A 16,679-nucleotide genomic window follows, 5' to 3' on the forward strand; every position below is an offset into this window, starting at 1 on the left:
TCTTTCTCTCTCTCTCTCCCTTTCTTTCTCTGTCTCTCCCCTTTCCCTCCCAGTTTCGATTCTAAACGGAGCACTACATGTTACTTCGCTAAATATCTACAATTTCGTGAAACTCTCAAAGACCTAGCGGTAACTATATAGGTCTAGTACTTCTAATTACTCGAACGACAGATATATGTTCTGCAAGGATTTTGTTGTGAAAGTAATTATGAATTTGTTATAAATTGAATTTGCCTTCGTTGAATCCGGACGATAATCTGTACTATGAATATCACGTGATAGTAGCAGGCTTTTAAAGTCATTCGTAGAATTTATTCAATATTACTATCGCGTCAGTGTAAATTGCTTTTAACAGTACTTTCGCAGACTTTCACTGATATTTTGTAAAACTAATGTATACTGCGATTAGGGATTACACGTTGCGAAAACATTTCGCCGTTGAACGACGTGAATTATCAGACATTCAGTTACACAAGGTAACAACAATTTATTTCTGATAACGTAAACGTTGAAGTCTAGATTTCATGGAAAATTCGAAGATATTTATCAAACATCTTGGAATATCGAAACGGTTGAATAGTGATTAAAAAGTTCGTCGAGACGAGGACTGATGTTTAACAAATTAATTGACAAAGTATTTATCCAATATGCAATACGTTTCTATAAATAATGCTAAAGAGAAAATTTAATTACGAATAATTCATCGAATAACAAAATTTTTTCTAGAAGATTAGGGCGAAAAACGTGGGAAGAAAAATATAGCCTATGATCGTTTTATGTGCTATAATTTGTTCACTCGAGAAAAGAAAAATTGTTTATTACATTCCATCGATGTTTGTATCACGATCGATGATTTGATTCTCTGCATCAAATAAATGGAAATGGAAACAAAAAAGATGCGGATCGTTTGTTGAAATTGTACGAGAAGAAAAGACTGCGGAATGTTTAAAAATATACTATTGTGTATATTCAAATCAATTTCTCGACCGAATTTTCATTCTAAAATGTTTAATATTCTTTAATATTCTACAATCTTTAATATTCTGAATGATATCAAGAATAGCGTTCTTGTTTGAACAAATATAACGCGTGAAAATTAAAATGGCAAAAGGGCTGTCATCATGGAAAATCATCCTTGATGTATTAGGAGAGTAATCCACAATGTACAGAGACTGTTCCAAATATTTTGTTAACTGCATGGAACTAGAGTTACCCTACCGTTGACGAGGGACATCGTTTATGCCCCTTGAACGTAATCTCTTGGTTTCAAGCGTGCAAACGTTTCACGAGACGAACTAACATCAGAATGGGCCGTTTCTCATTGAAGTGGTTTCACCACTTGGCTTGGACCACTAATCAAGACAGAAGAGATCGTTTAATTCAGAGTTTTGGTCCCAAAATACACCAATTGCTCGCAGATGTTCATAAACTAACTTCTTTATGCTCTTTTCATTTTTATGAAATCATGATTCCGTCAAGACGAGAGAATAAATCATCGATGCTTTGGTCGTATAACGAAATTCGCGAAATTAATTTCCATGAGTAAGCGGCGAAAATTTTAATTAAAACACTGCCTTGATTGCAATAAGAACCTTTTACTCGCTGGCAATACCAGTTCGATATTTCATCAATACATATACACATAGGAACGTGTATCATGTAGTTAATGAAGATATGAGAAATATCGGTTAGAAAATAATGAAAGTGATAAAACGATTAATGTAATTTACCAATCTTTTTAGTGGTTCATATAAATGAACCAAAAGATATACTTGGAAAAAATATTTGCTCGCCAAACTATGAAATGTTACTATAGAAATTTTCTCTTCGAAAATTCGATGTGATTAAGTGAGTTTCTCTTGGAGAATCCTAAATTATATTTATAGGGTGCCAAGAAAAATGTGCTTTTGTAACCAAGACATATCTTCTTTTTTGAAAAGTTGAAATAATTTTAATTTTTTAGATATCGATTATTTCTCTTCGTGTTTCATAATGATCCAGTTATCGAATTCCGTCAAAAGTTACCGAAGAGAGAGAAAGTTGAAGTACATATCCAAAAATCTGTCGAGAAAAATTCTCTCAAGAAAGACAAACGATACGCGACGTACAAAGATTTTTCGACGAGAGAATTGAATGGCCGCTCAGACGATGAGAATAAAATAAAAAAAGAGCCAGACCCGACAAAAGTTGAAATAACCTAGTTTGACGTTAATTGGCTTCGCCAGCGGTCAACCGCAAAGAATCAAATGATGTAAATACCAGCAATCCCCTCTTTCATCAAATAGAGAACTCCACGACGGAGGAACGACTCGCACTAAAGTAAATTTCTTTTTCCCTTGACCGTGGCAATATATACGTCTAGTTTCATTATTACATATCGATCGTAACTTTCTAATAAGTGATAACTTAGTTTAACGTTGTTACTTTAAATTCTAGCGAAATAATGGATCTAGTGAAATTTATCTATAATCTCGATATATTTTATTTTCTTTATAGCTATTATTATTAAAGTTAGGTCATAATAATTTATGTGTAAATTATTTTGTTCTCTTCGCTATAGCACAGGGTGGATCCCGTTTTTCTATCCAAACCTTTTCAGCGTATTCCACAGACGCAAATAAGGAAAGGATCTATAAAGTTCGATTTTAATTTCAATTTGTTCCGTTTCAGTGAACCGATTGTCAATTTTTTGTAACGATCATCATACTTATTAATTTTCGTTCGATATAATTTTCCTTTCAAAGTTATACCGAAAAAAAGTTTGGCTGGATAAAACTAGAACGCCCTATATGTCGTAATCGAAGTAATATTGAAAATTAGCTGTCTTCCTTTCTATCGTGCAAGAAAGAATATTTTCAATTTCGTTTACCTTGAAACGCACAGATCGCACGATACAAAAATACATTCTGTCACATTCAATTATCGTCTGTGATCGAATCTCGCGTTTTACATGCAGATTTGTTACTTACTAGTCCGGTCAAAATAGACATTTCAAAGAACAAAAATTCCAACAGAGCTAAATTTTGGTAGATACCTTGGGTACACCAGTAGAAATAATGTGCCAAAAGTCCCCATTGATTCCATGTGTGCTAAAAAAAGTTATTCAAGGTCAAAGTCAAAATTTTTGGATTTTTTAAATTTTTCTTGAAAACGGTAAACGGTTTTATCGAAAATATAGCCCAGACAAAAATTGTAGATCATAAAATTATCTACAAAAATGTTCCTCATACTTTTTTCCCTAAGAATCACCATTTCTAAGATATCGCCATTCTAAAAGTTTAAGGAGTTACATTCTACATGATATGCACACATTTCTACACCACCTATGAGGTAGTGTACTCAACGCTTTTTTTCCACGATCTGTTATGACGGAGTTTTATGCGAAAATACTGTATTTACTGTATGATGATTAGGAATATTGATATTGTGATATAGGTGATCATTTTAAATTTTCTAAACTAATTCTAATTTGTGTTAATATTTAAATCTGATTCATACTCTTCAAATTCGACTTCAACAGTCATGTCTTCTTCCATTTCTTCTTCTTCCTCTTCTTCTTGCTGGATGTCCATAAATTGTTCAACTAAAGATGAATCAGTTGTCTCTTCATCGATATCACACGAATCTTCGTCTATAGGATTTGATTGAACATTCGAGCAAGACTGGCTTTGGCAATTAGTACACGCTGATGAACACGACAACCCTACTCTTCTACAGCCACATTTAGTACTACAATCTTTTTTACAATTGCAAAAAATAATGTTTAGGAGTTTTTCGGAGCAGGTGGGAGGATAGTTTGAATCGATTCCAAAATATTGTCTGTTAATTTCCAACCCCAGTCTTCGGGGTTTAGTTGATTGCCTAGCCATGCCTGAATTGATAGAATGCTCGATACAAGTGTTGATGAGCAGAAGCCGATGTTGGAGGAAGACAAGATAATTGTACTTGTTTCTTGTTCCGTGTATTTTTTACAAAAGTTAAATATATATACTTGTCTATACAATCAATTTTCTTTGGAGCTTCTCAGATAATCAACAAACTCATCACCATTTTTACCAAAATTTAGCTCTATTGGAATTTTTGTTCTTTGATCACTATTTTTATGTCTATTTTGACCGGACTATACCGCAGATACGCTCTTGAAATCTATCTCGCGAGCATTAAATTATTTTTACTCGATTCTTGGAAAATATCGTGTCATATAAAATAACCGTTTCGTAACAAACAAATAACTTTTATAGACTTGAGAGAGTCTAACGATATAGCACAAAGAATAGTTACCAGAAAAGAAACGAGTTCTTGAATAACAATAATAACGCATCAGAAAACATAAAACGATAATCTTCTATAATTTTCTTTGTACTCCTATCCTTACAAAATCTCTTCGATCCTTTTTCTCAAGTACATTTTATTTTCCTATTTTATTTTCTTACATCGACAATGGTTCCTTTATTCGTTCGTTTAAGCTACATCGAACTAATGTTAATATATTTTTTACTAGATAATAAAGAAGGCAAGTCTCTATCAACGCTTAATCGTTGATCGAAAGGATTGCAGGCAAAGAGTCAACTTTCTGACAATTTGAGCAATTCGGTTGAGTGCTCCGATTTTCTTTGGAAAATTGGAAAGATCCTATGCAGTATATGTATAGTGGTGCTGACCCCTTATTACTGCAATCCCTTCGATCGTTATCATTTTTCGCCCGCTTAGCAGCAGTAGCGTCTATTTGTTATTTGTTATTATATTGTATTGCGAATCATATCATTGTAACCAGATGCTGTACAACATCGGCGCGAAATGCACGACTTGTTATCGTCATTTTCACCTAACGCAAAAGCATCCAGCGCGATCCATCGGGTACATACGCTATCAAGCACATATCATTTTCATCGCGAAGGTACAGCCATATTAAATTCAAGTTTTTCATCCGCGCTCGAGAGTTCTACTTTCAATTTTAACTTTCGAATTGGGTGATGAGTTGACCATGAACTTTCATTGAGAAAAAACAGAACCTTGGTTTGTTCACTGGAACCCTCATGCTGGCCGATGAGTGGAATTTTAAATCAACTTCATTTGATTCGTCCCGTTTCTCAAATCATATACCTTTTAAACTAACAATTTGGCCTTTGACCTTTGATCTTTCGAAACTTCTTGACCATATAAAAATTATTGAAAGTTGCAACGATGCCAAAGCGAATGCGCTGCCTAATATAATACTCTCTCGAGCGGATATATTTACGGTTTAAATGTCTCAGATTTATCATTGTCCTCGCGAAACGCTGGTGAATTCCACGCTGATGAAAGTAATCAAACATATATTTGACAATGAGCGATGGAAGGCGAGACGAAGGTAATGATAATTCCAATTTGACGTGTAAATATTACTCTATTTCTAGTTTCGTGTTATTATGCGTTTCGTAGTTAGACAATTTTTAACGAATGATTTGACCGGATAAGCTGACGAGCCTGTGCTCAAGCACGCTCCGTGAATCAATCACTTCACGTTGTACTTATGACGATTCATCGATACCAAAAGAAGATCACAGGAAGAAAGTGATAGGTTTTTCGTTCAGTTTTCATATATTATCGAAACAATTCTTGTTTTCGATTTTGGAATGTAATACAGATTAACATAAGATGCAGAAAATCAACAAAAATAGGTTTATCATGTTCTTCCCGTAAGGTTTTCAAATATAATAGTTACCATAGACGCACAAACAGTTCCTCGAAATTCTCTCTTTGGACTCTCACATTAAGGCAACGCGTTTAAAACATTCTTACACCATTCGTCTAAAAGAAAATTCACAAACGATGTGTCGTGGATCGCATGGAAATAATCGCGACAAATAAAACAACAAAATACGCTTCCATACATATACATATACAAATATATATATTAATAATTGACGCTTTTTGCAAGAGATCGTTATATATTCGTTGAGCTTTCGTTCGCGTGTACTTAGAAACGAGCTAGGAAAGATAATCTGTTCTTCAGAATCGTTTACACATTCGTGATCATTTAAAAATAGGAGCTACAGTTCCGAATATGTATATTTAGCTTTTAATTTATTAGTTGTATAGGTATTACAACGCAGTATAATACAATAATTCGGATAAGAGAGCCATACGTAATGAGTATAAGAGTGTACGAAATACGAGATATTTTTCAATAACATGATTATTGATAATTTTATTCTATTTATAAAAATTTCATTTCTCTTACAATCATAGAATTGCTTCCGGACAATCATAAACCAGATTATTAATTAATAAGTATCTGCAATAAATTATTTTTTATCTTTTCAATACTTTCAACAGTCCTCTGTGCCATTACGTATGTATCTTCTGCTCATTAAATTCTCAATAATCCGCTGTAAATTCAATTTACGCTTCAAATCGTGCATGGTAATGTAAATTTCTTTTCGTGGATAACAAACTCAATGTTTTATAATACTTCACAACCAACTGAGTAAAAATTTCGATTTATGGAGATTTAATCGTGTGTATGTATGTGTGCGTGTGTGTACGTGTGTTGTGTGCGTGTACACCCATATATTAATGTATAATAATTGTGTATATACGTGCAATAATGGACGAAATACCGATACGAATCAAACATACACGAAATGATTTAATAACAAAGTCATCGACTATCGTTCCTCCGACATAAATCATACGTTAATCACGATCTAAATGGAATATGTATTAAACTTCGGCGACCGAATCGATGAAAAATCGTCAAAATTAAAACGCAATAATTCTATTTTATATATATTTGCTATGTGTTTCGTAACGTTCCAAAGATTTCATAGAATCTTATGAAATATCTCGAATAAATTTCTGCTTTCGAGAGAACCTCAAAAAGACATGCCTCGAGTCGAAAAATCATCCAGTGAGAGAATCTTGGATCTGATCTCGAAAATTATACTAGCCCATCGAAATAAATTTCAATGCAATAAGGATTCACCAAAAATCTTTCACGCTTTAGAACAATTGATTAAAAGGTCTAGCTTTCCTGAAAAAGAAAAGGATAGAAAAAAAAAGAAGAAAAGAAAAGGAAAGAAAAGAAAAGAAAAGAAAAAGATAGCAACAGAAATGAGATAAATGATTTAAGGATTAGTGGACTAAATTAAGTGGTCTCAACGAGTTCGAATCCTAAGAAACGAAAGTACATCCCGACCATACGTGTATATTGAGTTCTTACAATAAGAGTCAATTATTCTAATCAACGTGGAGGGGTGTTGATGATAGTCATGTATAAGGGATATGAATGGTATAAACGTACTATGTAGGATTTTGGATGTTTCGATTCGTTCAGGTGTGAAAAATATCTTCCAAGATGTACAATACTTCGGACGACACGGCTGGACAGTTGAATTTTCGATATTCCGCAAAATCCTTTCGTTTGTGCCGACACTTTTAAAGTAAAGATCGAACCTTCAGTGGCTCAGAAATTTTTTATTGAGAGGCGTATTCTACTATAGGACTTAGTTTCTAACAAGCAGAATAACTAAGACCGTATATGAAAACTATGGGAAGATATCTCTTCTTAAAAAAATTTTTCAATAGTACTAAAATACGAATGAATATGATGATAGCTGTAAAGTGACAACAGAAAAAATGGTATAAATTTTTCGTAGTACATTATTAAAGACCACGCGTCTCACGGTAAATATTTCCCCTTAATAAAACTTCGTACTGTATGAATGAGAAATTTCGAGGGATCCGAAAGTAACATACTACAATGTAACAAAGTACTAACATCGTGATCATGTCCATGTACTTAATAGCTTGATAAAATCGATCCTTAGTATTTTGCAATGTGATCTGAGGTAAGAATAAATTTAATGCTACTAAATCGTCATGTGCGGTTTTTGTATGACAATAATAAATTATATTTCACGTGTAACGACATAAAAAATAAATATCGACAAATAAATATCGACATGATAGAAGGGATATATTAAGCTGATCTCGACACACGTCGATCATAGTCAATGATAAATGCGTATCATAATTTGCATTTGAAAAAAGCATATTTCAATTTAAACCGTGAAATATCTTTTTTACTACTACGAAGATTAAATTTCCTTCGTTTGAATACTATTTCTGGAATGATAATTTTCGTAATTTCTCGCTTAATAATCAAGAAATGAAATTCTTTCGTACAACCGCGATCCATTTTGCTTCGCAAATGACAAATTACATTTTACTTATCTTATCGTAATCGATAATATCCTAAATCATGTTTTCCTTATTTATTACATTTTTCGAAATGCTTTTATAACGTAATTTTGTACTTAACGAATGTCTTTCTTAGCGTAAATTGAATTACAAAAAATGAGAAATACTTAATTCGTTAATTAACGAAAAGGTACAATTTTCCCAGAAAATATTCCAACGCATCGGTATTTAATTTCTGATTCGTAGAAATTATACTAACAATGTGTTTTAAGTATGTGCGTGCGTGCGTACGCGCGCGCGCGCGCGCTTGTGTGTGTGTGTGTGCTCGAAACTTTACAGTTAAAAGATATAACCTGCCATTGCGAAATTCTATTTTATTAACCCTCGCTCGGTTATAGTTGGATCATTTGGAAAATCGAAGAAATGCATTTTTAATATCTCAAAATGATCGTGGCATTGAAAAGGAAAGATATATTAATAGCTAGAAATTCGATTTTGTAATTTTTGTTATGCGATACTTATGTATACTTTTATCATTTTCGTAAATTTGCAACGAAGATATGATAGATAAATATATTTTTCGAATAGAATTCGTATTCATAACTTCTTGTCTTCCGAAAATTATTTTAAAGAATGAAATTTTATTTAGTTTGGGTCAAAAGATGACCAAGTCATTACCGTCCAAGGGTTAATTTTCCAACCATGAAACTTCTTAAACGAATATTTCTATCAAATCGGATCTTCGGAACTGTCCAGCAGTGGGCTTGGTCCACCATATTGTTAATGTATCTATTGTAAATGTTTGTATGTAATGTAAAATGTATCTTTGCTTGAAAAGGCGACATATCCTAAGTTATAGAGTTCTGAGACAAGAAGAACAAGATATAAGGTTGCCTGACTTGTCCACAACCTCGTGCCATTTTCTTCTTTCCCGTCCGTTCGTCTTGTTCAGCCGTAAAACAACGATCAAAGGTCACTAGACGGGAAAGAAAACGAAGCTCTGCTTCATGACATCCTTTTTATGCAATGTGATACAATGAAAAAACGACGAGAAGGAAGAGAATCGGCGGTGAAAAAGGCGTTCAGGGCTTGCCACGTACATTTATGTACACATATACATAATATATTATATAAGTAATTGCAACTACTATGAATCATTATATGCGACATTGAAATTTGTATATCATGGACGAATTAAAAGAGGAGAATATCCTAAACAAGATATTACCAGACGTTATTCATCTCGAGCGATATTTTTCTATAAGAGAAGAGGAGAAGAAAGCTTACTTCGATATGTTAACAATTTAATTAGCCCTAAGATGCAATCACTAATCTGATTTTTTATTTATTGGAAAAACAGGTATGTGTCGACAAAGCATGCTTCTGTCCATTTTTCTGTGGATAGTGGACGACGTTCTAGAGCTCTATAATTGGTTTGCATGTTTAATTCTATGTAGTTATGTGATCTGAATTTTATCGTCGCATGAAAAGTGATTCTTTTGTAAGAACTGTTCATAGCTAAAGCGAATCATATTATAAAGCTAAGATACCTAAAAACTTGTAACATAACACTTGTTTCTTTGCTTTAGCGTTGAATATTTCATACACAAAAGAATAAAATAGAAAAACATACGAAATATTTGATGAAATACCTTACACCGGATTACTTAATGTCCTATCATACTTTTTTTGAGATTTTAAAGTGAAATCTCAAATGAAATTTAATTACGAATGTTCATAGATTTCTTGCATACAATAATGTATTTTTTTTTTTTTTTTTAGTTATAAGCAAAGCAAACTCAAATTGTGTACCATTGAAAAATAATTTAATTTATTATAATTCGTAGTACTGTTAATCAACTATTGGTTACGCGTTTCAAGATATTATTGATAAATAAGTTAGCCAAAGGTACACTAACATTTCCACTAATTGCGTTATCAAGAACGGATTTAAACATCCACTTGCAATAAACCTCGCCGAAAACTAAATGCTAATGAAGGGATCTGGGAAGATTTGAGAGTACCGGAGACACAGGAGATGGGAAACGCTACACAAAGGTGGATCAGTTAAAAGTTAACAGAGAAATAGATTTTAATTTAACTTTCGTGTGTACGAAAAGTTTTCTGCTTGCACTTCATGAATAATTCAGTGAACTTTAACGTGAACTCTGAAAAGGTCTCTATAATACCAGTATTTAAATAATTAAAATATTTAGCAGTGCTCCTAGTTAAACAACATTACCTAATAGCTCTGGTTAACGAAATCTTGTATATACATACATACAAAACTATGCATATAAATTATTCCAAGTTTTCAGTTCTTTGTCATCATTGGCAAGATTCATTTTCGAATTTTACACTGTCGTAGAAATGATTAAACGTCAGATTGTATCTAGAATATTTCTTTCCAAATAAGATATTTCATTACAAAGTTTATCCATACTCCGTGCTTCGTAAATTTGTTACGTCACTGAATCTTCAAAGCTTCTGTAAAAGGTTTTGTTAAATGGGTTTACCATTGCACAATTTTGCATGTGATTTTTCCTGCACAAATGACTGTTTCGCCATTATGTTATAATATATATAGCACATGCTACATTGGTATTCTCTTAAATATGTGTAATATATATATACAATTTCTAATGTCTCGTCCTACATATTAACTGATTCAAAATTTCTAAACTCTGATAATAATCTATGTTTATAGATTTATGTTTAACGAGTTGCACATTACCTAGACTAATTTTCATAAAAAAATAACTGACACTAAGGAAAATATAGTGTTTCTTAAAATAATGCAATTTTAATCTGGCCATAAATTAATTTTCTCATTTCTTGTTTCTTCAAATAATAAGATCGCCAGCAATTACCGCATAAACGATTGAGATAAATTATATTTCACTCAACATAACGCGCACTTTGTATGCCAATATATTATGTTTCCACAAAACTTGATTATTTATACATATAAAAATTTTATTCCAAATCTAGCATCGCTTTGTTGGTTTCTAATGATGCGTTCAATTTCTACGACTGTCTCTTTCTTTTGTATCCTTCCAACTTTACTTTCTCATATCTCGCACATATTGTGTATTTTGCTCACTTTCCTCGAACTGAACAAATATTCGCGATAGTCCTATCTGGCAGATGAACTTTTTAACATCCCACATATAGGTAACGTAAACAGCAAAGTATCTCTGTAATAACATGGTCATTTATGACTCTACGATATCAATTGGAAAATTAAAGAAGAATGATCGAAAAATCAAAAAAAAAGGTAAAAAGATTTAATCGATAAAAGTGTTAGTGATCGCGCGTACTTTAGAAAATAAGCTTCACGAAAACTTTGGGAGCAATTTGCACACGATAAATCGAGTTTTCTTAGAAAAAAAGAAAAGAGAAAAGAAATTCTAAGAACCATTCGAGTAAAGCGGAAAGATTATTGTGATCGCTTATCCAGGAGATCAAAATTGAATTCTCTTTTCTTCGGCGGAACTAAAAAAGAAAGATTATTTGTCCTAAAGTGTCACGTGTCGCTTTATCCCTCTACTCCATAGCAGGTTCTGAAAACGTATTTAGGTACTTGGGCTCTCCGTGGGCGAGTTGCGGTGCGGATTTTCTCAGACCAGCCAACTACCACCATCACCAACCACCATCACCAACCACATCCACATCCACAACCACACACGTACAACCAATCAAAATAAAAAGACCTATCCCTGATCGCTTCACCAGCACGGTGAGTCTTACTTCTCTATCGTTCTATAATGTTCCTATTTATATCCTCTGGCTATAATTTATTGTTCTGGTTTGAATCAAGTATCTCGAATCATAGGCAATATTAACGCGGATCATCAATGTTTCTTTTTTTATTCAGAAATCGAAATTTTTACTAAGTGTAGAGATTTAATTTTGTGACTGATGGAAGATACCAGAATTAGTGTACTAGTAATATACAATTTGATAAATACTTTCTCAACTTTTGATTATGTTACTTACTTTGCTATATTCAACTTGCCTGGATTCAACTCACTTCGATTCATTAAACTTTCTTTTTTTCACTAAAAGTCTTATTAATAATTTTACTTTTCCACCATTTTCTTTCTTTTAACTCCTTGTATACTGCTTGAACTAGTTATTCTTTGCGGGAATGACATTTTCTTTATGCTTTATTGCTTGCTGTATTATTAATGAATTCAATATTAACGAAATTAATTTTATGCTCAGCGTTGAACAAGACGCGAAGATTTTTATTTCTAAGAGATTTTAATGCTCATCTTTATAGAAATATGTCTAGATACAGATTTGAATCGAAAACTTTATATTTAAATATTTTCGACAATGTGTTCTAGTAATTTTTTCTTTTCAAAAATTTACAAACTGCAAGTATTTTCTTTCCATTTGATCATAAGAAAACAAATTTGGTATCTTGTTAAACTTAAAGGAAGACGTTCAAATGTTGTAATAAATATATGCTTCAGCATGCACCCTGACCCTTACATTATTTTATGATTACGTTGAATAACGATTGGCAAAATTAATAATTTATAATTTTATCTTCTGTGCTTAGTTTTTTTAAAAGATAACGCAAATAGTAATATGTATTTAATAAATAGTTAGTTACTTAGTTTAGATTTACATTAGGACTGGGCGAATATACTCGTAAAATTTGGATATGCTTTGAATATCTATCTTTACAAAATGTGATAAATATCCATAACATAAAAATTAAAAAAAATCATATACTGCGCTTATGATAAAATTCACCAAGGCCTAATACACAGTGAATGTATATTTATTTATAATATAGAACATCGCTTATCACACATATACTTATGTACTTAGTTGTAGACTATATTTATATTTAAGTAGAAAAATTTTCTAACGTAACTTTCCTTAACGTAAGAGCTACGTTTAAAGTACCTACATCTCGAACTAAAACGAATACAAAACAACACACAAGTAAGATCAAAATATCCATGAGCAACCTATGGATGACAGTTCCGTTGGAAAAATGTTTGCCTTGTATATGAAATTAATTAAATGCGGAGAAGGTAGGTTCAGATAATATGTGGGAAACTAAGCTGCAAGGAATCAGATACGCTTCCGGTTTCCATCGCCATTAATTGTAACAGTAATTCAGGTTTCTCGGTTGTTTCCCGTTGAGCATAGGTTTACCAACATTGGTATTAACTTCATCAAGATGCTCTAAACGTACCTACCTCTTATCCGAAAACTGTTCCAAATTCACTCTCAGTGAGCATATTACTTGAAAATTCAAATTACATTGCAAGATAATTTGAAAACTTTACAGATCGACTAAGAAGCTTTCACATGATTACGAATTGCTTATTCCAAATTTACTAACTTTTTGTGCTTTTTTCTGTATAAAAGATATTTATCAAAATTTGTTTATGTCGAAAAAACGAAGATCGAGATGTTTTACAAGGTAAATTAAAACCTATCATGAATAAATTCACCATTGCCATTCGTATGTCTTCGAGGCTATTCGGCATATCATAAGAACACACGCACAGAACTAAAACGAACCAACACTCAACAAGATATCCCACATACACAGAATCAAAGAATGGAAAATTGTCAAAGACCCTATGTAATTTTCCAGAGTGTAAGCTGAACTGGTACTACAACAATGGAATCTGCGTGTACAAGTGTCCAACTGGAACTTACGGCATTTCTGACGAGACAAAGGCAGTCTGCTCCAGTTGCCATTACTCCTGCCTAACTTGTTCAGGATCTTCGAATACCGAGTGCACCAGTTGTCACGAAGATGCCGAGCTTTCTATGAACCTTGGCGAATCTGTATGCATCCTTCGCGAGCTTTCGTGGACGATGCACTCCACCCTATGGTTCTATCAGATGACCATTTTGTTCTCGATCAACATCGTCGTATTCATCATGATTATTCTATACGTGGCTATCAAGTGGTATTTGCGAAGAAAGAATTCGCTAATGTACGGATATAGTAAAGTCTCGTATACAAGTAATGGAGACGCACATAAAGATAAGTTACAAGAAAATGCCTCTTCGTCTGATAGTGAATAAAGAAAATGGACGAAAATAAACAGCAACCGATGCTGGTTGTGTAACTAGAAAATGAGTGTAATGCTATAAATCTGTGGACGTTCGAGGAGAGAGAGAAACAAGAAATCCAAAAGATTACACGTTCAAGAGATTTTTCGAAGAGAAAGTGAAGGATGAGAGAAAATAAAAGGAACTAGGAATCAACAAGCACACGATTACCGGTTTGTTATGAAATTCCGATGTGATTATTTGTCATATAATTAATGTTTCAACAATGGATTACTAGTAACGTTAATGACATTAACAATATTTTAAGCAGTGACGATACTTGGGAGGATTCCGTCCTTCTGTTTGACACATTCCAATTGACGAGCATGAATTAATAAGTTGTTAGTGATATCCCGGTGTATGTTATGGATGCAGAGAAACGATCGAGTTAATGTAATCGAATTTGATAATACATTTGTTTACGTTGTGATGCTTCGAGAAAATATGCAGAATATTTAAAAAAAAAAAGTTTTAAATCATTATTTTTTAACACGCTGTATTTTAATCTCACCAATAACACGATGAAGTAAAGGATAGAATTAATAACATAGAAAGTGAATAGGCGTAACTCAACGTGATCGAGTTATTTAACCAAATTAAACCATTCCAAATGCATTTGTGTGTTCAAAATCAAAAATTTCTTTAAGAGTAAAATTAAAGTTAAAGTTCATGCCCGGAATTTAAATTTGATGCCTAAATGGCTAAATTCTTCATCGAGTCATAATTAATTGCGATACAAATAAAACGTATCGCAATGCAAATACGCTTAATAAGTTTGGGTTCTCAGCTAATTAACAGTTAATAATTAAGTACGCGTAGCCGATTTTCGATTATCGTTACGGGAATGAACTAAATTATACCGTCTAATGTCTTGTCCTCGTCGATAATCAAAATTAAAATTGCATTATGCTCTGTAACTAACTGTAACACAATTTTCTAACCGAGTTCCTAACTACATAGAGCACATTGTAATTTATACACCAGTGAAATTACCATGCGATGCTACTTACGTAAATTACATTAAAGATATAAGACGGAATAAGATATAGTAGCATTTCCTAACGACCAAAGACTTTAAACGTTGCACTGCTATTCAATTAGAGCGACTTTTAGATGTACATAACAAGATCAAACAAGTATTTTGAATATTAAATCTAATTTTTAAGGTTTACAAGTTGAATAGTTATTATTGTTATTCAAATGTAATGTAAGATACTAACTTTAAAATAAAATTAAAAGACATTCGGGTATTTTACTTATCCATTTGCAATAAATTCCATAAATGTAAAAAAACTATATATTAAAACAAAGACAATATAGCTACTTAATGCAATATACAGACATTACATTGAATAGGAATGTCAATTGTAGGAATGTCAATAGGAATGTAATTGAATGTAATTAAGATTTTCCTTTATCGTCCCATTATCAAACTGTTGAAAGTCATTCTTTATACGATCACGGATTAAAATACTTTCATGATGTAATAAAACGTTATTAAATCACTTCGATAAATAACAAATACATAGTACTCGTTCGTCAATTATCTTTTTCCGAAATGAATGATCGTTTAAATTTTTATTTGCAGCTTAATCACGGATCGACCAATATGCAACAAGTTACCGATAACACAACTACGGAATTAAATACAACACACAACGGTACAAGTATTTTGCTATATGTAACTGCACAAACTTAATATTAAATAGTATTAAATAATTTCAAATAATACAAATTAAATAAAAGCATCATTCACATGATAAATTCTTTTCAAGTACGGATTTCCTTATACTTTTACGTCAAAAAATGTTGACTAAACAAATAATCTTAAAATTCAATAGAAACAAACTAACATTTGCAATACATTATCTTAATACAAAGGTAATTCCCTCCGTTAATTAAAGGATTGCCATAATAATGGAAAATATACCATAGCCACGTGGGCTAAGTTCAATAGCCAAATGATCAATAACGAATTCAACACACGGGAAACACGTCGTTATAACATTCGTATCCACATTTCACGCTACGATGACAAATGAATAAACACTGTACAGTCAGATTAATTGGCGATAATTAGCAAACTGTTGCAAGTGACCATCTCAGTACGACCGAGCTCTTGCCTGCATATTGTAAACCACAATATTACTCGTTAGTATCGTTATACGTCGTGTATAAATTATTTACACGAAACCTCTCGCTAGAATGATATTCCATTAACCGCGAAACTATTAAAAATTAAATATAACAAGTTTACAGTTAAATGGAATTCAATTTATGTATTTCAACTAGTTTTTAGCAAAACTTTATCAAGTTTTAAGCAAATGAAATTTGAAAAGTAAAGGCTTCCTTACATAAAATTAATAAAAAAAAAACTTGTGCATCTCTTTTTTAGTAATTTA

General features: G+C 32.4%; 1 protein-coding gene across 4 annotated transcripts in view; it reads left to right on the forward strand.

Moving 5' to 3' along the window:
* LOC100650142 (furin-like protease 1) overlaps positions 1-16,041 on the forward strand; it is a 224,845-nt gene extending 208,804 nt beyond the window's left edge. For 2 of the 4 annotated variants that reach the window (XM_020865093.2, XM_020865107.2), the window contains one exon: positions 13,811-15,519. In XM_020865093.2, coding sequence (XP_020720752.2) covers positions 13,811-14,250 — 440 coding nt within the window. In that variant the 3' untranslated portion in view covers positions 14,251-15,519. Of the gene's footprint in view, positions 1-13,810; positions 15,520-15,865 lie in introns of those variants that run through there. The other 2 variants (XR_007226385.1, XM_048412144.1) reach the window with 2 other exon arrangements.
* The last annotated feature ends 638 nt before the right edge of the window (positions 16,042-16,679 follow it).

This window comes from Bombus terrestris, chromosome 14 (genome assembly GCF_910591885.1).
Source record: "Bombus terrestris chromosome 14, iyBomTerr1.2, whole genome shotgun sequence".
NCBI lineage: Eukaryota > Metazoa > Arthropoda > Insecta > Hymenoptera > Apidae > Bombus > Bombus terrestris.